This window comes from Drosophila obscura, unplaced genomic scaffold (genome assembly GCF_018151105.1).
Source record: "Drosophila obscura isolate BZ-5 IFL unplaced genomic scaffold, ASM1815110v1 contig_4, whole genome shotgun sequence".
In the NCBI taxonomy this organism is placed as follows: Eukaryota; Metazoa; Arthropoda; class Insecta; order Diptera; family Drosophilidae; genus Drosophila; species Drosophila obscura.
The window spans coordinates 1,679,586-1,701,252 of record NW_024542828.1 but is presented as its reverse complement, the minus strand read 5'-3'; the positions used below and the strand labels follow the sequence as shown (position 1 = coordinate 1,701,252).

At 42.8% G+C, this 21,667-nt stretch overlaps 6 protein-coding genes across 7 annotated transcripts; 2 read left to right on the top strand and 4 right to left on the bottom strand.

Moving 5' to 3' along the window:
- Positions 1–5,153, bottom strand: LOC111068412 (ras-like GTP-binding protein RhoL). 2 transcript variants are annotated; one of them, XM_022357877.2, is made up of 3 exons: positions 4,946–5,153; positions 475–745; positions 1–385 (listed from the first exon to the last, which is right to left on the bottom strand). In XM_022357877.2, the coding sequence occupies exons 2-3, from the start codon at positions 718–720 to the stop codon at positions 59–61; spliced, it is 573 nt and encodes a 190-aa protein (XP_022213569.1). In that variant the 5' UTR covers positions 721–745; positions 4,946–5,153; the 3' UTR covers positions 1–58. The 2 variants fall into 2 exon arrangements, with proteins under 2 accessions (XP_022213569.1, XP_022213568.1); XM_022357876.2 differs by having other exon boundaries at positions 4,929–5,152.
- A 2,194-nt stretch (positions 5,154–7,347) lies between these two features.
- LOC111068352 lies at positions 7,348–8,697 on the top strand. The gene is made up of 2 exons (XM_022357789.2): positions 7,348–7,561; positions 7,617–8,697. The coding sequence occupies exons 1-2, from the start codon at positions 7,445–7,447 to the stop codon at positions 8,523–8,525; spliced, it is 1,026 nt and encodes a 341-aa protein (XP_022213481.2). The 5' UTR covers positions 7,348–7,444; the 3' UTR covers positions 8,526–8,697.
- Positions 8,698–9,247: 550 nt separating this feature from the next.
- Positions 9,248–14,448, bottom strand: LOC111068351 (myelin expression factor 2). Its single transcript, XM_022357788.2, has 5 exons — positions 14,279–14,448; positions 13,521–14,150; positions 11,893–12,031; positions 9,815–10,970; positions 9,248–9,732 (listed from the first exon to the last, which is right to left on the bottom strand). Exons 2-5 carry the CDS (start codon positions 14,138–14,140, stop codon positions 9,677–9,679), a joined length of 1,971 nt encoding a protein of 656 aa, XP_022213480.1. The 5' UTR covers positions 14,141–14,150; positions 14,279–14,448; the 3' UTR covers positions 9,248–9,676.
- A 1,041-nt stretch (positions 14,449–15,489) lies between these two features.
- Positions 15,490–18,414, bottom strand: LOC111068342 (ras-like protein 1). The gene is made up of 4 exons (XM_022357755.2): positions 18,162–18,414; positions 17,175–17,437; positions 16,837–17,093; positions 15,490–16,741 (listed from the first exon to the last, which is right to left on the bottom strand). The coding sequence occupies exons 2-4, from the start codon at positions 17,311–17,313 to the stop codon at positions 16,568–16,570; spliced, it is 570 nt and encodes a 189-aa protein (XP_022213447.1). The 5' UTR covers positions 17,314–17,437; positions 18,162–18,414; the 3' UTR covers positions 15,490–16,567.
- Positions 18,415–18,960: 546 nt separating this feature from the next.
- Positions 18,961–20,414, top strand: LOC111068340 (serum response factor-binding protein 1). The gene is made up of 2 exons (XM_022357752.2): positions 18,961–19,062; positions 19,121–20,414. The coding sequence occupies exons 1-2, from the start codon at positions 19,033–19,035 to the stop codon at positions 20,384–20,386; spliced, it is 1,296 nt and encodes a 431-aa protein (XP_022213444.2). The 5' UTR covers positions 18,961–19,032; the 3' UTR covers positions 20,387–20,414.
- Positions 20,410–21,547, bottom strand: LOC111068341 (39S ribosomal protein L47, mitochondrial). The gene is made up of 4 exons (XM_022357754.2): positions 21,367–21,547; positions 21,007–21,289; positions 20,663–20,940; positions 20,410–20,606 (listed from the first exon to the last, which is right to left on the bottom strand). Exons 1-4 carry the CDS (start codon positions 21,468–21,470, stop codon positions 20,456–20,458), a joined length of 816 nt encoding a protein of 271 aa, XP_022213446.1. The 5' UTR covers positions 21,471–21,547; the 3' UTR covers positions 20,410–20,455.
- Between the last annotated feature and the right edge of the window lie 120 nt (positions 21,548–21,667).

The window sequence follows — 21,667 nt, the reverse complement described above, 5'->3', positions numbered from 1 at the left end:
TTAGTTACATAATACATTACGTATAATAACAATATTAAACATTAATCGTACACTTAGTTCACAGTAGTGTGCAGGATGGCTTGGGTGACGACCTTGGCTTCTTTTCGACGGCGCGGACAGCCTCCTCGAAGACTTGCTGCAAGTTCTGTTTCTTCTTGGCAGAGCACTCGACCAGGTTGGATGCATGGATCTCCTTGCGCAATCGTTTCCCCTCTTGTGTGGTGACAAACTTCTCCGAGTTCGGTATGCGCAAGTCCAGCTTAGTGCCCACCAGCACCACTGGCACGTTGCTTGAGAAGTGACGAATCTCTGGCCACCATTTGCTCTTGATGTTCTCGAAAGAGGTGCGACTGCTGATCGAATAGCACAACAGAAAGCAGTTCGTCTGTGAGAGCCCGAAGCGAAACGAAATTGATTAGCCTCGCTTAATTGCATAACATCTACGGCACAGCCACAGCCACCGCCACAACTCACATTTGGATAGCTCAACGGTCGAAGTCTTTCGTAGTCCTCCTGCCCAGCCGTGTCCCAGAGCGTTAGGTTGTACTCCCGATCATCCACTGCGATGTTGCAGGCATGGTTATCGAACACTGTCGGTATATACTCCTCGGGGAATTCGTTTTGTGTGTAGGTTATCAGCATGCAGGTTTTACCAACCATGCCATCGCCCACGATTGTGATTTTCAGAGGGCGCGGACACTTCGACATCGCCGACGTCATTCCGGATTAAGTCTTTGGTGAGAAACTGCAAAGAAAGCAAAATAAAGGCGTCAGGCGGGTTGCTGTTGCTGTTGCTTGCTTGACAGTTCTGTCTGCGATATTGCACCATTTGGTGGCAGATGTTGATTCTGTGCTTGTTTATCTTGACACACCCACACCCGCGTGCACGAGTATGTGGTACTTTCATCCTGCGGCTGTGGCAACCGGAAATCTCTGGCCCTGCCCGATCCCTTCAACTCTTTCCATTGCTAAAGCCGATGGCTGCTTGATGGTAACAGAGTTCTCGGTACGGCCCTCCAGCCATAGACACTTGAACTTCAAAACTTTTCTAATCTAATCGACAGCACAGCTAAAAAAGGCCACACAACGACACAAAAAATGTATCGAAGGCCAGAGGGAGGGGTGTGGGGACAGCAATTTGAGCTTTTACGACGCCAATCGAGGTCTGGTCTGGATTCCATCAGCCGCAATTGATTCTGCGAATGGTGATATTCCTCACTTGCTAATGGAAATAAATTCACTTTTTTGATGGTTTGGGGCTTATACAACAATTAAATAAAAGCTCAGCTAAAACTAATAGACTTTCACCACATGTCAAGCCAAGCAAACCACCAACATTCGTTTCATAAATTTTTCTTTTTAATTAAAACTGGTTTTTTCCGTTTCCAGTTGACCCAAAACATAAACTAGATTTCCCTACCAGCCTCCAAACAAAACACACAGATACTCCGTATTAATAAAACCGAAATCAAAAGACTTTTGGCCAATTTACATATGTATGTACTACAGACTGCCGCCATTAGGGGCTGGGCTTGGGGAATCTTGGGGTCTCTCTCCGTACGCAGAAAACTCATCTGAATTCCCGGAATTATTTATCTTGAAGGTACATATGTATGTATATGACTCATCATCTGTGTCAGTGGATGGAATCTCGGACAATGCAAACCGAATATAATTACACACATACAATGTGGAGCTTCTAATAGAAGGCCTAGACCACACTTGCCGTTCCTCAGATTGCAGTGACTCATCCCACGAAAAGGTTGGCTACCCAGCCAGCCCACACATGAAAGCCAGCAGACTGCTGCATCACATCACAGCTGATACAACGAAAGGAAACAAAAAACAGAACCGGTTCCGTTGTGACATTCATCAACATATTACCGTTCGACCCGAATGATTTCATTTGAACTTTTGGCCAGTCGATACAAAAACTTGGTAAAGAAGCACCTACAACTACCAATACCCTTTCATCATAGAAGGGTATAACAAATTTTGATTGAACCAAAAGGCACTGATCAGTGTCAGGGAAAATATAGATAAGCTAAGTTACAAATTTATTTACTTAAACCCATTTTGTGTGCTTCACAAACTTGGGGTTAAATTGGATGTACTCGTTCTTCAAAGCATAAAGTGCTTTATTGGCACGCGATCTACAGAGTCTGAACTTTGACTGGGGCACTTTGATACTCGGGGTCCACACAATTAAGTCTCATCATTGATGGAGAGAGGGTCTTCATTTGCGCTTAAGTGCTTGTGTTCCTTTATGTAGTAGAATTTAGAAAAAATGTTTCTAGGGACGATGACAGCCTCTTAAGTTTTGGATATATTTTACATTGATGGAAATTTGAAACCAAATTACACATTGCACATTAGTTCTTAAGTTTGATTGAATGACGTTACCAACAGTAAATCGGGTGAGTTCGTGCCGGAAAAATGGCAACAGAGATCCACAAATAGAAACAGGTTTTTTTTCGCTCACAATTCTAAACAAACTGCGACTGAACAATTGGCCATTAGGTAGCAGCAACACCAAAAATAACAAAACCAACAGATTTGGGGTTGAGAGCAGGAACAAAACTAAATAAACAGCAAACTCGCCAATGGATTGGGCCTTTTTTTTTTGACGCGTTTTAAATTATTATAAACAAACAGAAGAGTTTTGGGGAGCTGTTTTAGTGACTACAAGAGCGTGCAAATAATTAAGTCCCAATGCTACCCACACATACATACGTACATATGTATGCTTTGCTATTTATACTACCAGCTGATTAAGCAACACCGCTGAAAACATTTTCAATATGTTTTTGGATAACTTTTGGATAAGAAATCAGGTGCGAGAACACAACCAAGTGAAAGGAAAGTGAAAATTGTTCAGTAATACTACAGTAAGTAACAGTCGAGTAAAATATCTCCCCATAAAACCGAAAATAAGCGGAAACTAAACAGTTTCAAGCTGGGAAACAGAAGCTGCTCCAGCTTGGCTTGCATTGTAATTAATACTCATAATAAATTATTTAAACATAATTGAGCTCTTTTTGTAATACACTTGTATACAATGTGAAGTGGATGGGACTTGTATAGCTCCATATACTATATATATTATATTCTCCGTCGCTTTGTTATCTCTTCTGTTCTGTTCTGTGTTGTTGTTGCAGCGGGGTTGGCCTCTTGTAAACTTTACATATCAAGTTACGTACGAGTATTTGTTGTTCACGGAGTGTTCTTGGAACACTTGCAACATTTCACACTCCAGCTGCAGTCTTTCTTTGCCCACTGACATTGCACATGATGGGGAGGAGGTCTTGAAGCTTTTATTTGACTTAAACGACACTTAATGTCCACTATGGAACTGCAAGTTCAGCTCGGTTCACTTCAGTCCTTTGTGGACTGCGCCTTATCAGTGCCATATGAGTATTAAGTAAATGGGTGCAGTGCATCATTCAGCTGCTAGAATTTCATTCCTTTTCCCATTTAAAGCATCATACATAAATAAAAACCGCTGTTGGGTTTTGTTGCTTAGTCAATATATTACACACAATTCCACATTCCCTTCGTCTATTGTTGAGTTGTTTTACTGAAGCGGGATTACTCAAGCTCACAGTTTTTCTAATTTTAGCTTATCTATCTGGGCTTAATGGAGAATAAGAGCAGTCATATAGTATGTATGACGTACACATGCCGATTAAGCGACAGCAGGAACAATCTCTTAGAAGATAAATAGCTAGCTTTTCAGAGTGTATGAAAATAACTGCAAGCTTCATTGTGGAATCCCAGAAAACATAACCAGCCAGATGCCAATCCATTGCAGGAGAAAGTCTGAAGTGCTTTCACTAGGCGAAGCATAATCTGCACTTCTAAACTAGATTTTATTGGTGCTCTAAAAGCTCTAGAGGGCTCTTCCTCTTTGTTCGCAAAAATAAATGAGGAATTGTATGTGTATGAGCATGTGGGTTCTTTTATGGTTTCTCGCATGGGTTTTCGTATTTAATAAACTGATTAGATAAGATACTAGACGTGTATGGGTGTGAGTGCACATACATACATGCACATGTATGTGCATGTGTGTATAGGGAATTTCACTTGAAAGAGCAACGGCGATAACTAGAACTACGGCTATTGTTACCGTTACCACCGTTACCTGGTCGAAAGCGAGAACCATATACAACGCATCCAGAATCAAATGGCAGATTGCGAGGGCACGCGCTCTCAATTAGCTAAATTAATTGAGGTTAATACGAAGTATTTATTGTGCCATAGGTCGGAATAAATTGATTTCTGATTTGATGTGTCTGTGGGGCCAGTGGAGTGGAGCGGGCGGTGGGTGTTGAACCTGTAGATGTAGGGAGTGTGGAGGCACGTATTTTGTTTCCTGCGATGGCCTTTAAATGGCTGTGTAACCATATAATTGATTGTTAACTAAAAATGGTAACGGACCCATAAAGGCGCCCAGATCGAGAGAGCGAGATCGAGACAGCGAGCAGGGGAGAGCGGAGATCGGAGAAGAGAGAGAGGCAGAAGCAGAGAGCTACATAGCTCGGCATTCCAGAGCTCCACAGCTCCAGACCAGACAGAGACGGGGGCCGTGGGGGCTAGCTGTGACGTGAGCGCCATACAAAGTGACTCAGGTGATAAAGAAACGATCACGAAACCCTCTCGGGCGCTGGCAGGTTGGAGGAGTTGGTTTTCCCAAGCAGCTTTCCACGGATTCCACTGATCTATGCTAACAATGTTTACACAAAATATAATTGTGGTTAATATAGCCACACAGAAAGAAGAGCACAGCACAGAACAGCACACACAAGCACGCAAGGTCGAAGGCTGTTAATTTCGAATATAATATCGTGTGATGTAAACTTTGTTTTTGGACAAGCTGCATCCGAAGTGAACATTATTTCACATGCGTATAACTTTGCACAGACACGTACTTTTAGATACGACGTACTCGAAGCTTTTCTTGTTTTTTGCAATAATCAATCGAGCGACGCGACACGTCTGGCGGTGACGTCCGAAGTGATCGCAGCCAACGGGCGGAGGAGGTGCAGATTGGGCGTACAAACAGCGGCGCGAACGAGAGCGAAACAACAAACGAAGAGCAAAACCACAACACAACCGATCACTAGTGCAGTCGCCAGGCATCTGAGAAGCAGTTTTTGTATCTGACGGATACGACGCCACAAATAGAGAACCAGTTGCTTCAGTGGCTCGGCTCGGCTCTCTGGCCTGCCCTGCCTCTTTTTTGTGGGGCTTTTTCGTTTTATCAGCTGGCCTGGCCTGGCCTGGCCAGAGCGGGAGCGAACAGAATGCTTTAGGCCTGCGATAAGAGTCTTCGTTCCTCTTTTGTGTTGGTTGTGGGCGGGCTTCTAAGAAGTGCTGAGAGAGAGAGAGAGAGAGAGAGAGAGAGAGAGAGGTAAAGTGTTACTCGAAATAAGAGTTTATCAGCCGATTACACTTATCAATTAGTCATTGTTTACACCCAGAACAGAGTTGAGATGAGATACTTTGCAATAATGATTTTTAGCATTAACAAGGATCGACAGTAAGCAATTCAAGGGAACTGAACATATGGGATGTTCAGAACTATGTTTGTATGTATGTATATCAAATTTGCCAAATTGCTGGCAACATCGTAATGTACGAGTATATTTTCAGAGAGCCCGCAGAGTAAGCCATATTTAACTCCAAATCCGCTTGCGTAATACCTCTGCAGTGCTCTGTCCAGGCCCAAACTCAAATATCTGTCATAAGCCATTAATCAACGACATTTTCCCGCTAGTGCGTGTGTGACGGGCGGGCGGTGTAACTGTAATTAAAGCTAAGAACCCCATACTTGGCTTGGCTTGTCCGTCCACGAGTATGACCAAAATAGTGGCGTTTATTATGTGGAACGGCGGCAAATGAGTTCAATTAGGAAACACGTTGACTGGGAGCATTACATTAATTAGAAGTACCACTGCACTGACCGTGCCACTCTTTAGAGGCACAAGGGTTAAGTGACAAAGGCTGCGACCTCGAAGCCTGGCGGTCAGAGCAAAGAGAAGTGATGGAAAATTATTAATAAATATGAATGTGCAGCAGTGCCAATTAGGGACAGCCACTCGAACTTACTTACGCCAGCATCTGAGCACCATGTGTGCAGTCGGGACGGAGAAACACTGAGAGTGGGGATGGGGATGGAGAGAACAAGAGGAGAAAAGGAGAGAGGGTAGATGTTACCTACCGGAGAGCCAGCAGGTGCAGCCAGCCACTAGGAGTACTTGGAGAACAATTCAACCTCAGCGAGAAAACTGCACTGCTCCTCAAGGCCATGCAACAGTGTCTCCAGCGCCAGACACAACGAATCCGAATCCGATTCGCTGAAGGGACAGGGATTAAGAATAGCAGCAGAATCAGGCGACAAATGATAATATTGCATTGCGTTTCCATTTCCCGTTTCCGGTCGGGGTATGCGATGGGTGGAGTGGAGTGTAGGGTGCACGGGTGCTATTTCTGAACGGCACTCATATATTATATCTTATCTACGGGGTCCGTCTCCGTCCGCATCGGCGAAATCATGAGGGTGAGGGTGGGGGCAACCGAAGCTGAAGTGACAAAAACAAATATTATGAGATCCAATAACAATCCACAATCCAAAGTTAGACGAGTGTTTTAAAATAAAGCCTTTCAGTTCTGGGTGGCTGATACGCGCATCTGAGAAAATTTAAGATACGAGTGTTTACTTATTGTCAAAGTGGCGTCGCAAATTGTTAATTGTAACATTAAGTAAATGAAATGGGGTATACAAATGTCCATACTCATAACTGAACTTACATTCGTTTAATGCTTTTCTTAAAAACTTTTTTTTTCCAATAAGAGGGTGGTCCTTAAAATTAGCCAATCTTGTAGAAGTTTTATTCTTCAATCGGATAATATTATATGCTTAGTGCTGAGGGTCCTAGCTAGCTAGTAATATCATAATATCATAATCGAGGAATATGATTTACGATCATGGAACAGTACAATTATTACCAATTTTGGACCAGTGGACTTGGAGCAGTACAGGTAAAAGATCTGCGGGTAATTTTATTTGTAAATGAAGGGGAATGTACAAGGTGCAATCGCAAACTTATATAGAGGTTTTTTAATAGTCGGTTAAGAGGGTTAAGTTGAATCAGTTCCTTCATAACAGCGTTCATGAACGACCCAGCTAATGTTGGGTAATCATCGTTTAATTTACTGAATCAGTTCGTTCGTGAGCAGTTTTTTTAGTTCGTTCGTTTTTGTTTATAGCTCAAATTTTCGGACTAATTTCTCTGTTGCTCCGTTGTTATTAGGCTTAGATTTATTAGAAAACATTTTATTTGCCATACAAAAAATAACGAACAACAAAACTTACGATGAACACAATATAACGCTTATTCAGTTCGTTCACTACGGTGAATAGTTCTTCTCTGTTCGTTCGTTCATGAACCAACACTATCCATCTGTATACTATTTGTCTACAGCACATTCTTGTAAAAAATTAAAACAAAACAGAAAATCCAGGAATAAAATGCCGGAAAGCGACGTTACCAAAATGAAGGTAAGTTAACCTGCTCAAGCATACAATAATTCAACTGTTTACTTACGTCCCAAAGGTGGCTGATTTAAAGCGCGAGCTAAAGCTGCGTGGGTTGCCAGTAAATGGAAACAAAAATGAATTGCAGGATCGCTTGCAGACGGCCCTGTTGGAGGGTGATATATCGCTAGCCATAGCAGACTCCATAGATGATGATGTTTCCCTGGCCGACGAAGATGAGGACAAATTGCTGGAGGATGAGCTGCACGATGACGATGAGCTACTCAAGAGCCCGGTGAGCACGCCCTTAGCTGCAATAGTTCCAGACTTGCTGTTGGACGAACACAGCGACATCAAAGAGGAAACGAGTGCAGCAGCAGCCTTGCCTGCCAGGAAGATTGTGCTCAAAAGAAATAACTCTCAGCTGTCCTCGACAACGGCAGGCAGTACAGCGACGCCCACCATTGCATCGAAAGAGAACGGGGCTCCCACAGCTAGTAAGGATACGCAAGAGGACACACCAGCCAAAACCAAGCGCATACCTATTGTAATTGGAGGAAGCAAGGAAGGCGAAAAGTCCGCTGACAAGAAACTCACTGAACTAACCGCAGAAGAACGTTTGAACCTCCGGGCCAAGAAATTCGGCATCACCGCCACCATTGCAACTTCTGTTGCTACTGCAATTAACAAGTCCTCGAGCGCATCCATCGTGGCTAATAAAGGGAACAAGGAGACAGATGAAAAGCAAAAGGAAGCCCTTAAGCGTCGCGCCGAACGCTTTGGCTGTGTGGTTCCCGAGAAGACCACAAAGACATTGGCCGACGAGCGGCTGCTGAAGCGTAAGGAGCGTTTTGGCACAGCAGCTGAGGCTTCTTCAACTCCAGCTACGGCTGCAGCTTCGCCAGAGTCAAAGGCCATTTACTCTGAGAAGGCGCGCGCACGCTTGGAACGATTCAAGACTGCGCCGGCAGCCGCTACCACGAAGTAGGAAAACCGATGTAAATCCACGAACGTCGTCCACCTTTCCCATTTCCGAACAAGCGATGGAATCCTGATGGACCTGGCCCCGTAGACAGTCTAATAATATCAACGTATATAAGTCACCCATGCTTGTAGACATTAAGCAACCATTATAAATAAAAAGAAACATTTCAACATTATTATTCCACAAAATGGTACCCCACCTCATGCCTAATATTGTTGTGCGACTATGCCACCTGTATTTGAACATCAGAGTCTAAGACTCACATACGCGTCTGTGCAGAATGATAGCCAGTTAGCTTAAAGAAAATGCAGACATGATAAATAACGCTTTAGTCGTAGTCAACACATTGAGCATTTGCAAATGCATTCTGTTTCTGTGGGGCTGCAAATGGTAGGAGGGTAGGAGTACTTTGTCGATTTCGGGGGTGAACTTTACTTACTGAGAGGAGGAGAGCAAGCGAAAGGTCGGGTAAATAGTGGCTGTGGCATGGAAACGACAAAAACTTCCCTTAAGAGAGAGACAAAGCCATGCCTGGATACGATGGATTCGATATTAGAGAAATTGGCTGACACTGTTACAGACTTCGGACTGAAGGATTAAAATCCAACTCCTATTGATCTCATTCCTTGTGATCTATTCAGCGCTCTTATAATAACAAGCTGCTGGTACATATACTGCTTGGGTACAAAAAAATATTTCAAATAACATTCGTACTCCACAAATTGTTAACGTGAATTGTTAGCAATGCTTAACAATGGGATTTTGCATTGTTTTATTGGCTGTAATTCAATTGCTTAGAATTAACATTAAAATTGCGTCTTCGGATTTGTGGTTTTGGAACGTCAGTTATTTTAATATTAGAGTACATAATAATATGAATTTATATATATATAAAAGTTATACGAGTAAAAAATGTATGGGATGAACTTTTCTGTCTCTGTCTGTGCCTCAGATACATTTTAGATTTCCTATCAGATCCAGTGGTGGATGCCGTTCGTCTCGTTTCGTGGCTGTATGGCTGTATTGCTTGTGGAATAAAGAAAATCCGTTCATTGGTCATCAAACAATGCGGCGGCCGGCGGATGGGGTTCATTTTCGTGTTCTTTTCGCTTAACCAGTACAGAGTAAATACGCTTTAAACATTGTAGGCTAGCTTAAAAGTATGTTACTTTAATGTTGCGACCATCCAGACGAGAGCCATCCATGAGCGCTGCAAAGGGTAAAGGGATGGGACAATTCCAGAATTAGTTTAGTTGCAGTTTCGGTTCATAATGTCGAGACGGGAGACTTACCTATAGCGAGCTCGGCATCGCGCTCTTTGAAGAATCGCACCACACCCACATCATTGCCGCGTATCTCGGCGAACTTGACATCCCCAATCTCACGGAACTTGTCGCGCAGCGTCTGCCAGGTGCAGCTCATGGGCACATTCTTGATGATAATCGTGTCAGATTTGCGAGAGCCGGCACCTGCGTTGCCAGCGCCAGAATTGGCATTTCCCACATTGCTACCGCCGCCAAAAATGTCCAGATTGTTGCCAGTATTGTAGTCGTTGCCGTCCTGCTGGTTGCCCAGACCGCCTCCTCCATTGCCGCCCCCAACACCCACAGAGCTGCTGTAGGCATTATATCCAACGTTCCCGCCGGACACGCCGCCGCCACTGTAGTTATTGTTTCCGCCGGAGCTGTAGTTATTGCCTCCTCCACTGCCACCGCTACTGTAGTTATTGGACAGGCCAACATTGCCGGAAGAAATGGGATCATCATTGCCGCCAGAGTTGCCCAGGCTGAGCCCCAAATTGTTAAGAGATGAAGTGAGCAGAGGATTGGATAGGCTGCCTCCTTGGTTTCCCAGATTGCCGACCACAGCGGCCAGAAGGCTGGGATTCAGATTGTTCAAGTTTAGTCCACCAGAGCCCGAGTTGTTACCCAGATTGGGCTTCTGCACTGGAGCCACCGGGGATGGCTGGATGGACGAGGAATTGTTCCCGAACATCACTCCAGTCAGGCTACCGAGCAGATTGCTGGCATTGCTTACGCCGCCGCCTCCCTGGCCAGTAGCCACAGACCCCAGCTGTCCGCCTTGCTGAACATTTCCCAGCAGTTGGCCCTGACCTTGGTTTCCGCCATTGGGCAGATTGTGAGCGACGTCCTTCAATGGCTCTCCGTTCGGACCTAGGCCTATGCCCACACCGCCCAGTCCCTCGGGCAGTTTAACGCCCTCACCCTTGTCCGGGATACGATCCAGGCGCACGGTCATACGCCTGTCGAACAGCATCTGACGATCCAGCATGGAAATGGCCTGCACTGCCTCCACGGGATGATCGTATTCAATCACAGCAAAGCCGCGACTGTTACCCTCCTTGTCCAGGGATAGATCCACGGTCTGCACTTTGCCGGCCAGCTTGAACACCTGCTTGAGCTTCTTGTTATCCACCTTGTAGTCCAGCTGAAGAGAGTGTGTTGGAAATTAATTAGTCAAGTGCAATCTAAATGTACATGTATGTACGTTTTTTCCGCCCCTGAAATGGTATCAAAAGCCGACCTTTCAGACGAGAAGCTTTGCTGTAAAAAGAGAACAATATCAGGAGCATGAGCAGGAGCAGGAGCAGGGCCACACGGAATCATTCCAGCCTCTATTCCAGTTGACTGAAAACAAACTAGTTGATAGCCCAAGACGAAGACGTCGACGTTTGCACTGTCCTACGAACCGCAACTGCTTCATATTTATAACCCATTTGAGGAACAAAATGACGGAATAGGATCAGGACACGCGAAGGACACACCTTTACCTTTTTGTCTATAGAACATTGACAGAGGACAGAGGTTGATTCAAAGAGCCCAGTAATTATAAAACAGATCTTTAAATGTGGATTTGGAAAAACGAAATTTGTTGGGGGCAGCGCAGCAATGACGCCGCTCTTTTGTAGGGTAAAGAGAATCTCAAATTACTCTCTTTTTTTTTTTTAAATACAATTTTTTGCAGACACCAAAATTCGAATGAAGACATCGTACTCCTATTCAGTTTTATCCAATAGTCTATGCGCAAGTATGATCCAGAACGACAATTTCTTCAGCAGTTTGGAAACACCCCAACTGTGGGATCTAAGGGATCTAAGGGTTGCAGTCTTCAGTTATTTTTAATTTTGCAGCAGCAGTACAAGGAGCAAGAAACATAAACAGAGCCCCAAAAAATTAGGCCTAGACTTGGGTGGGTTATAAATACGAAACAGACGAGACCCCATGAAGAAAATTCGATATGCACAGCACAGCACAGCACATTACGCACAACTTTTGTGGTTCGGTTCGGGTACAGTCGATTACAGAATACATATTGGAATTATTGGAAATTAAAATTACTATATACTCACATTAGCAACAAAAACCTTATTATGCAAAGGTCCACTTATGCCCAGACTCTCCAAAAACGAAGCAGAAAGCCCATACAAATTGTAATTCGACGAATTATTATAATCATTTGACATCATGTTAAAATTATTACGCCCAGATCTAGAAAAAGAAGCCAAAGATCCAGAGAGAAAAATAACAAAAGGATAGCAAAAATAAGCTTCAGCTACGACAGAATGAGAGAGATGCCAAGAAAGCCGGCACGATTGCAGACGTCTAAAAGTTGTTTGTTACCTTCCTTCCTTCATTCCCATATTCTTTTGTCACACATTGCACCGCATCACACACAAATCTTAAGTTGATAGCATCTTTGGAAATGATGGAAAATAATTATGAACTGATGTTGTAAATGTTGTCTATTCTTTCCTTTCGCCCACACACATTTCTAAAAACAAATTCAGCCGAGCAGAAGATTCCGAAGACTCCGTAAATGTAAATGTATATCTATTTGCAAGTCCTTCCTTCTCCGTCCCACACTACCTAACAGAATGTTTACATGCCGAGCCTACTGAAGTGTATGTTTATTTTAGTATATAGCATACGAACAGACGAGACAATGTTGCATATAATTCCATATACTTTTTATAAAGTATCTTTCTTTGGATGACTATACTCGATCAAAAAATTAAATACTGAATCAGCCCATACAATTAAGTGCAAATACAAAATCAACTACAGATATTTACTGATTAATTCACTGGTTGCCCAATCATCATATAAAAACTCTTACATTGAAAATTTAACTTCGCTTTGCGCGTGAATGCGATTCAATTGCAATCATCTAGGTATCAATATAATTTTACGGTAGCACTGCTAATAGACGACTATCTTCACGCTTTATGCGCTTCACTTAATCAATGTCTCGAGCATCCGTCAGCCTACTCCTACTTCGAATAGAAATAGAACAAAAATAATTCCTCCCTTCGAATAATAAGTACGATTTGAGCCACAATGCGGTTGAAATACTGCAATCATGAAAGATACAAAAACTACCAGCCTACGCTCGACCAATATGGAAATCCTTGAAATGCACAACTGTTCATGGAATCCTATGGCATACTTTTTTCAGTTTAGAATCCTTTCAAGGGTAGGTAGCATATTCTAGAGCCTAAGCTGAACAGATTTATGGGAAATGGAACTCTTTTCAGTGAGTATTCATAGCAGATACTCGTACTCGTTTCTGGCAAGTAAAAGATCCTACTACCTACGCTCGACAGATAAATCCGCAAATCCCTTTAATGAACAGTTTTTCATACGTGGCAGATATTTTAAGAGTATTTGGTATTTTAAAGATCCTAGTGTACAGTTTTTCAATTGTATTGCAGATAAATAAATGATAAGAGTTCTTCCTAGAGCCTACGCTCGACGAATTACGAATTATGGGAAGTATCCTTTTAGTACTCGTACTCGTAGGTAGATAGAAAAACCGCTTCTGCAGATTGATACGATTCGATTGATTTGCCTTCATAGAAACGACTGCCGATTGAGAAGTGTGTAAGGATTCAATACTTTTTGCGTGCTACGAACCTTGCTTTCCTGCTTAGAACATCGAGAAAAACAATAGAGATAGACGAACACATAAAGTACTCACAATCTGTCATCGTCGCGTCTGGAGAAGCCGCCACGGTCCCGGTCATCCATGTGGTCACGACCACCGCCGCCGCCTCCTCCACCACCACCGCCACCGCCGTTGTTGCCTCCTCCTCCTCCGCCACCGCCTCCGACATTCCCGCCACCGCCGGCGCCATCACGGACAATCCTTCCGTACTGATCGCGCTGCTCGCCGTGATCCTCCTTGACGACTAACTCACGGCCGTTGACCTCATATCGATTCATCTTTTCCATGGCTTTTTGCACGTTTTCGGGGTCTTTGAACTCGACAATGCCGCAGCCGCGTGCCTTCCCGCTCTCGTCGTGGAACAGCTGCACGTACTCAATGGAGCCGACAATGCGTCGGAACAAATCCTTCAGGTCTTGCCACCGATAGTCGTAGGGAATATTGGAGATGTACACTCGGCAATTGCGACGTTCGCGGCTTCTGTCTCGGACATTGTTGCCGCCGCCACCTCCGCCCCCGCCACCAATATTGCCGCCGCCACCGGCATTTCCATTTCCATCGGCATCAGAGAACCGAGATCCCCGTGCGCCCCGCCCGCGACGATCACGTTCCTTTTCCCGATTCTCCACGGCATTGTTCGCATCCATATTCATGGCTGTGGGACTGTAAATTTAATAAACCATTTATTTCTTCGTCATGTACAGAACAATTTTTCGGCAGCGGCGTCGGGAAAAACAAAATGGCGACCGGCTCCAAGGAAATTTGCTTTGCTTATTGTTTACATAGTTTACCTTTCTGATGGGTTTATTGGAGGAACTCGAACAAAACGTTGCTTTTCTTTTGGTCTAGTAATTTAAGCAAGTACTTGGCTATATCGAGCCAAAAACTAATCAATAAAACGCACAATTTTTTTGCACGGCTTGTTTGTTCAGTGTGACCGCGGACTTATCGACAAAATATACCGTCAGACCCTCAGAAACATACCGTCTCATTTTCAAAATATACCGAGGAAAATCATATTCATCAATTTTGATATTCGATTTAGTATTACTAGCTAGTTAGGACTATAACAACTGAAAATATCATTTTATCAGATAGATGAATCAATTTTCTACAATCTGGCTTATTTTAAGGAAATGTCAACAGCTAAAAGCTGGAGAGATTCGGAGAATTTCCTCCCTCCACGGACTATTTTTACTATTACTTTAAGCTAATACTTACTTAAGTTTTACATGTATTTGATATGCAATTTTTTGGTTAAAAATGAGCCAAACCAAGCCCATTCCAGCGTTCCTGTTTTTAGAAAACTTTATTTTTGTGATCAGAGAAAGCTAGGTATTGAAGTGGGAACCTTGAAAGTATACCTGCCAAGAGACAGAAATGTCCTGGTCTTGTTCGCGCGACCATGGGCAATAGCCCACTATTTTTCTTCACAAGGCCGCTGAGTACCACAAAAATATCCAATGATCATTTTTAAAATCATATCATTAATATCATACGATGAAGTAGATTCATTGTTGCTACGTTCCCGTTAGAAATATGCTGCTCACACCACGAAAATAAGCGAATATCACCTCGAAATAGAGAAAAAAAAGAGAGCTTAAAAAAGAATTTATAAAATCCACCACGATTACTCTCCCGAAAAATGTAGGTATTTTAGTGCGAAAATTGATTTTGGCGGTCATTTTGAAATGTCGACAGTGGGTTATTCGTGCTTTGTCCATGATCGGATATCATATTTCTCGATTTTGATGTTCGGTTTAATATAACTAGCTAGCTAGAACTTTCAGAACGTCATGTATCAATTTTCTACAAGATTGGCTAGTTTTAGCCTATAACGGACTGGTATTCGATCCATTCGATATATTATTCAACTTCGATCTTTGAAATTACCCAGATCTAGTCAATGCAGTCGATATTTACCGGTTATTTCAAATATATTCCAGATGCCAGTTTGTCATTTAAATATATTTCAGTAAAAACCACTACCAACAGCGATATCTCAGTTTAAATAGTACACACAATCGTTTTATTTCGTTCCTTTTTGTATGGCAAAAATTAATACAAAAAAATTAAATATTAAATGTATGTATAAAAAGCTTAAAGCAAACTATATAATGTAAATTTAATTGGCTGCTTGTTTTATCTTCGATTGATCTGTCAATAAGGTAGGTAGAAAGAAAGGCTTTCCAAGAACAACTCATATGAATAAAATGTTTGCATCATAGCACCACAACAATTGATTGTGTTTAATGAACATAAATTTATTTAGTTTGGGCAGCAAAGACAAGCAAATCTGCTCGTTTGTGCGAAAATTGCTGTACCGTTTTTCATGTTTTGTTTGTTCTTTAATAGTGAAAAATACTAATGGAATTCTGTTCGTGCGTATGTGTGAGAAAACTTGAATCAGAAGACGGGCTACGCTAAAATCATGAAAACAAAACCATTGACAACAGAGCTCAAGGAATTACGAGTAATTAGAACTAGTCTTGCATGCATCGTGGTATATCGGGGTTCAGAGTAGATCAGATTCTCCGTCTCCGTCTCTGGTAAAATACAAACGACATTGACTTCAGTTTTAGTGGTTGGTGGTGATTGAAAACAAATGGTTAAAGCAGCTGAACCGAGGCAGTTACAACAGTATTCATAGTTATATGTAGAGAGGTACATATTCATTTCATTTCGTTTTGCTTTCCTTCGTTTTCATTTTCGTTATTGTTAATACTCTTAAAAGGGCGCCACGCAACCTTTCAAACGACACAAAACACACACATTCACAAAATCATTTTGACGTACATAAAACTCTAGTTACTTAAATTAATTACAATTCTTCTCTTCATCTGACAATTGCACCGACTAACGCGCTCCCCATACAAATGTGTGTGCTTTCGTTCTGTACGTGTGTGTATGTGTGTGTGCTTTCATTCAGCGTGCATTCGCGGGGGATCCACAATCCTGCCATCCACCATCCATTGACACGATTGCCCCACGAAGACATTACTGAATACATACAGACAGACAGACAGACAACAGGCGACATTGAACAAAATAAAAAGTTAATAAAACCACTTCGAGCCCGTTTAGAGCATTTTACATTTAAATCTACGATTCGGCTTATTAAGTTTACGCCCCCTTCGCCCCTTGTTGTCCTTGTCCTTTCGGATCTCACGCACCAGTGTGTAAAATGCATCATCAACACCCATGCGCGTCTTAGCTGATGTCTCAATGTATGGAATGCCGTATTGTTTGGCCACCTTCGAAGTCAAAAAGTGAAACAGAGTGTTTAGAAATGAACTACCGGTGCGATTTGCGATGAGTTACGAACTACTCCGGCTGACCACCAACTCACCTCTCTTGCCTGTTCGTTTTTAACGTTCCACGTGGTCAAGTCGCACTTATTGCCTACAAGCACCATAGGCACCTCCTCGGCATCCTTGACCCGTTTGATCTGCTCGCGGTATGTGCCAATGTCCTCGAAGGATTTTGCACTATTTACCGCAAAGACTAACAGGAAGCCCTCACCCGTGCGCATATACTGATCCCGCATGGCCGAGTACTCTTCCTGTCCAGCGGTGTCCAAGATGTCCAAAAGGCAGGTTTCTCCATCTGCAAAAACAGAGTTATCAATCAGAGAACATGTCACACAAGGTTGGACTCTGCCTCTATTCAGTGATGTAAAATACTAACCAATGACCACTTGCTTTCGGTACGAGTCCTCGATGGTCGGATCGTATTCGTCAACAAAATGATTCTGAATTAGTTGGATGGTCAACGCTGATTTCCCAACGCCTCCCGCACCAACAACAACCAATTTGTATTCCGTCATTTGTATTCCGCTTTTGATTAGCCGTTGTGTCTAGCGATCAACGTAGTGCGCTGGTACAAAAACCCGCAGCTGCAGTCTTTGGGGGTGCGTGTGTCTTAGAATGCGTGTGGATGTCTCCCCTGGGCTGGAAGTAAAGTAAATTAATAATTAAAAATGATTAAAATAAATTAAACGCATAATTAGGCACAAATTAATGCAAGACGAAATCCGCTTGGCTTCCATATTATTCTATCACAGATGCATACAGTGACGGACAAATGTATAGGCACGACCCCATTTTGAAAAAACTATGTTCCAGATGCCAACTAAAAACATTTATCAGAGAAAACAAAAAGGAGGAAAAGCTATAATTAAGTTTGTATTGCATTTGTGAAAATAACAAACTGTTCAACTAAAGAAAATGAGCAGTTTGCACCAGCAATAAAGCGGAGATTTCAGTTTTGACCCATCACACCTATGTACATACATATGTATACGTATCCCAAACACTTCCCAAAGTATATTTATAATTATAATAATCCATTCAGGCCCCGCAATAACCCGCTCCAGGTGGAAAAAAAATCACGCAGGAGATTGAAAAATGGGGGGTCGCACTCAGACTGTTTTCCGCCACTGTAGGTAGTATGCACACAGACACAATAAAAGAGATCAATGACTCAAGCGCGTTGCAGCCCTCAGGTTCTTTATGAATATTAATTTTCATGCGTCCGAGCATCGGCATCGTCACGATTTGGATATTGATGGGAATCGCACATTTTTATTAATTAAAAAGCAGTTAATTAATGCAGAACACTGCTTTGATCGTTGTTGTTCTGATTTTTTCCTGCCGGGGCTGCACAAATGCAAACCTTCTTTGTTGCTGCCTTCTCTATTAGCTCCTCCTTGTTTTTCTTCTTTGCGTCTGTCGAGTTTGCGGTCGCGGCACCGCACAACACATTCACTTGGCACGTGTCGGGGTCACAAATTACGGTTTAACGCAACTTCGGGCAATTACACGACTTTTAATAACTGGGTTTAGTTGCAATTTACATTAAAAGAAAACAATAAATTCGTAACTTATTTCTGCAGCTCAGTGTGACCGCGGATTTATCGATCAAGTATACCGTCTGACCCTCAGAAATATACCAAAAAGTACCTTCTTATTTTCAAAATATACTGTAAATATACCGCGAAACAAACAATTTTGCATACCCGGCTTTGAAAATACGAGAAACCCGAAAACGTAAAATCGTTAAGAATGGCCATATCTACCAGGTTGCCGAATCTGGATCAGATCGGATCATTATTTTAGACAGAATGAAAACATTAAATTGCCGTGGTTTTTGTGACAGTACGCACTGACAGCTCTGCCATCGGTGATTGCGTTGATATTCCTCGATTTTGATATTCGGCTTAAGATTTCTATTTAGCTAGAGCCTTCAGCACTGATCATACAATTGTATAGGATAAATTAAATAATTTATAACAAGATTTGCTTATTTTAAGCATTCGTTTTAATTTGATTATTCATAAAATAAGGTTTAATTCTACACGATTTATACATTGGTGCGTTGGCCAGGAGTGTGAGTCCATAACGCGTCTTAAAATAAACTAGAAATACTAAAATGCGGAAGCTGAACCAAAACTGTGAACGGAACTAGTATTTTATTGTTTTCGGTATATTTTGACGTCGAAATTGTGTGGAAGGTATATTTCTGAGAGTCAGTCACACTGAGCACCATGCTTGATAAACTGAAATTCAATAATTTGGTAAATAAATGGAAAAATACTTATTATTTTATAATTATTACTCCGTACGTATACGCAGGTAATTACCAACAAGAAAGTCATCCAGCAAGCACGTGCGCAAACGGTTTCCAAGCTCGTTCAGAAGCTTAGGAAGGTCAAAGATGTCCTGGCAAAACATCCGGAGAATGAGAAACACAAGCAGCGCTTGCGCAAAAGCAGCGAATGTGTGGCCCAGCTGAAGGCTTTGAAGAGTCTTGACATTATGCGGCAGCTGCTCCTACAGGATGGCAAAAATCCCAACGCTGTACTCACCAATGGCCGTTCAACTCCAGATGAGGTGGTTCTTGCAATGCTGGCGCTCAACAAACTGATTAAAGCGCTGCTTGACACATTTCGACAAACTTTGGGCCTGGAGAGTGATAAGGATTCCAAGTGGCGTGAAGAGATTTTGGAAACGAGCAAGAGACGCGTGAAGCTAGAACGCACTGAGACGAAGAAGAGACAACGCAAGGAACTCAAAGAGCAGAAGGCCCAGACGCGCAATCGACTAGAATGGTTGGAACAGAACAAAGTGGAAGCTGTGGGTGGAACTGATGTGGTAGCAGAAACAGATGTATTGCCAGCGACAGAGTCGGCGGTTAGCGAGGTAGAAGCAGCGAAAGAAAAGAAACAGAAACCCAAACAAGAAAAGCCTCTGCGTAATCCTAAATTGACCTCTGTGAAGAAAGAGAAGCCAAAGCTTCGGGAAAAGAAGCAACCGCAAAAGGATAAGAAGCCCGAAATTAACCCAAAACCCATTGACATCAAAGAAAAGACACGCGAGCGAGAACCAGAGAAGGAGCCGAGCATTGAAAAGGAGACCAAGGCTGAGAAAGATCGTCCAACGCATGTCATAGATCCATTTTTCATCACAGAATCTGGTCAGCCGTATTTATCCACCGCTGTTGTTCATTCAGACAACAATGAGAGCGATAACGAGCAAGAGCCGACGCCTCACCCTGCCAAGCGTCCGCGCAACGAGCTCCGACATAGTGACAACCGGGGAGAGCGGAGGCCAGAGATCAATAACAAGAAACCCACTGATGAGTTCCATCCATCCTGGATAGCCAAGCAGCAACAGAAACCAGTTATTGGGCAGTTTAAGGGCAAAAAGATCAAGTTTGGCGATGACGGACAAGCCGCACAAATTGATCTTCCAGCTGTCAAGAATCATGCTTCTGCTCCTGCATCCGCTCCTATTCCCACTTCGATGGAAGGCATGCATCCCTCTTGGATTGCCAAACAAAAGTGGAAGCCAAAAATAGCCGCCTTCCAGGGAACTAAAATTAAATTTGACGAAGATTAAAATTCAGCTTATTTATATATGTAGTATTTTTTTCGATTTAATGACTAAATAACTGAAAATGCTGCAAAGTTAGACGCCAACCTTCGGTACATAGTGCCCTCGGGCCTTATCCGCACTGCGAAGTTTGTCGACATCCACATCGGGGAACTTACGGCGCAACACTCCCAGATCAAAGTTTGGATTGCGGCGTAGAATCATCATTACCTCGTTGCGAGAGCGGCTAAAAAAAAGCAAACACAGTTAGATATCATTTTATGTTAGCCATTCAGGACATACTTCTTAGCCTTGCGCTTGGAATTGTAAAGCTGCTCGCGGTATTTGAGCAGAAATCTATTCACGGCCCTGCCGCCAAACCCAATGTTGCGGGATTTGATCCATTTGAGGTTCATGAAGGGTGGCAAGACATGCTCGCAGGATTTGTAGTTAAACTGCAAGCCAAACGCGTTGTTTACCCTCTTCTGGGGTCGTTCGCCTGTTTCACCTGTTTCCAGCAAATGATAAGCCGTGTTCCGTTCCCTCACCACTTTCTCAAGATTTTCCATGGAAATTTTCACCTACGAATAAATGGCACATTATTGTTTACATGCCTACCATATAAATGTTAGTTGTTAGTTAGTTGCCTTATCAACTCGCTCGGGGCTGGGAAAGATCTCCATTTTGTCATTGCATTCATGCTCCATGGTAAGAAGCATATTCCGTTCCTTCAGCAATATAAACCAGAGCTGATGCAGCTCCTTGTTGGATTTGATGCGCAGCTCCTCCGTCCTCCAGGCCCGTCCCACCTTTACATCGTTCTCGCTCCAATGCTTGGGATCATCGAAGAATTCCATCAGACCATGCCGCATCGGACTGGTGTGCACCATTTGAGCATGCTGAAACGGCGGCGTTTGGAGAGCGGCAGCACTACGTATTACATAAAAACAAAGATGAGCGCATGCAAATATTGCTTCAATAAAACCACTTGTACTGCTCAAACCCACCACAAGGTCTGCCATTGCTGCTTTGGAGCAGTTATAAGACTTTTTATCGTAGATGTTCTCACAGTTTTAGCCAAATTTAAACATTTTATTAAAGTAGCAGACATTTTTTCGGTTCTAAGTAGAGGTATCGATATCGGTATCGGTATCGGTCGTTGCGCTTTAGATATGTTTGGATTGGCTGCTATAAAATACGAAGAAAAATTTGTAAAAAAAATCGACAGGTGGTATCTAATTTTTACAATGGACAAGTTCCTAAAAGGTTTCAATGGTTTTTTAATAATTATTTCAGCCCGATACTATC

Excerpts from the sequence above, each read along its gene's own strand:
- LOC111068412 (XM_022357877.2), bottom strand. The coding sequence starts at position 720 with ATGACGTCGGCGATGTCGAAGTGTCCGCGCCCTCTGAAAATCACAATC. Across the intron at positions 386-474 it reads GACCGTTGAGCTATCCAAAT|ACGAACTGCTTTCTGTTGTG; the intron begins GTGAGTTGTGGC and ends GGGCTCTCACAG.
- LOC111068352 (XM_022357789.2), top strand. The coding sequence starts at position 7,445 with ATGAACCAACACTATCCATCTGTATACTATTTGTCTACAGCACATTCT. Across the intron at positions 7,562-7,616 it reads GCGACGTTACCAAAATGAAG|GTGGCTGATTTAAAGCGCGA; the intron begins GTAAGTTAACCT and ends TACGTCCCAAAG.
- LOC111068351 (XM_022357788.2), bottom strand. The coding sequence starts at position 14,140 with ATGAATATGGATGCGAACAATGCCGTGGAGAATCGGGAAAAGGAACGT. Across the intron at positions 10,971-11,892 it reads ATAAGGTTTTTGTTGCTAAT|CTGGACTACAAGGTGGATAA; the intron begins GTGAGTATATAG and ends CACTCTCTTCAG. Across the intron at positions 9,733-9,814 it reads CGATGCCGAGCTCGCTATAG|CGCTCATGGATGGCTCTCGT; the intron begins GTAAGTCTCCCG and ends TACCCTTTGCAG.
- LOC111068342 (XM_022357755.2), bottom strand. The coding sequence starts at position 17,313 with ATGACGGAATACAAATTGGTTGTTGTTGGTGCGGGAGGCGTTGGGAAA. Across the intron at positions 17,094-17,174 it reads CCGAAAGCAAGTGGTCATTG|ATGGAGAAACCTGCCTTTTG; the intron begins GTTAGTATTTTA and ends CTGTTTTTGCAG. Across the intron at positions 16,742-16,836 it reads AAAACGAACAGGCAAGAGAG|GTGGCCAAACAATACGGCAT; the intron begins GTGAGTTGGTGG and ends TTGACTTCGAAG.
- LOC111068340 (XM_022357752.2), top strand. The coding sequence starts at position 19,033 with ATGCTTGATAAACTGAAATTCAATAATTTG. Across the intron at positions 19,063-19,120 it reads AACTGAAATTCAATAATTTG|GTAATTACCAACAAGAAAGT; the intron begins GTAAATAAATGG and ends ACGTATACGCAG.
- LOC111068341 (XM_022357754.2), bottom strand. The coding sequence starts at position 21,470 with ATGTCTGCTACTTTAATAAAATGTTTAAATTTGGCTAAAACTGTGAGA. Across the intron at positions 21,290-21,366 it reads CAGCAATGGCAGACCTTGTG|TGCTGCCGCTCTCCAAACGC; the intron begins GTGGGTTTGAGC and ends TGTAATACGTAG. Across the intron at positions 20,941-21,006 it reads GCCCCGAGCGAGTTGATAAG|GTGAAAATTTCCATGGAAAA; the intron begins GCAACTAACTAA and ends ATTTATTCGTAG.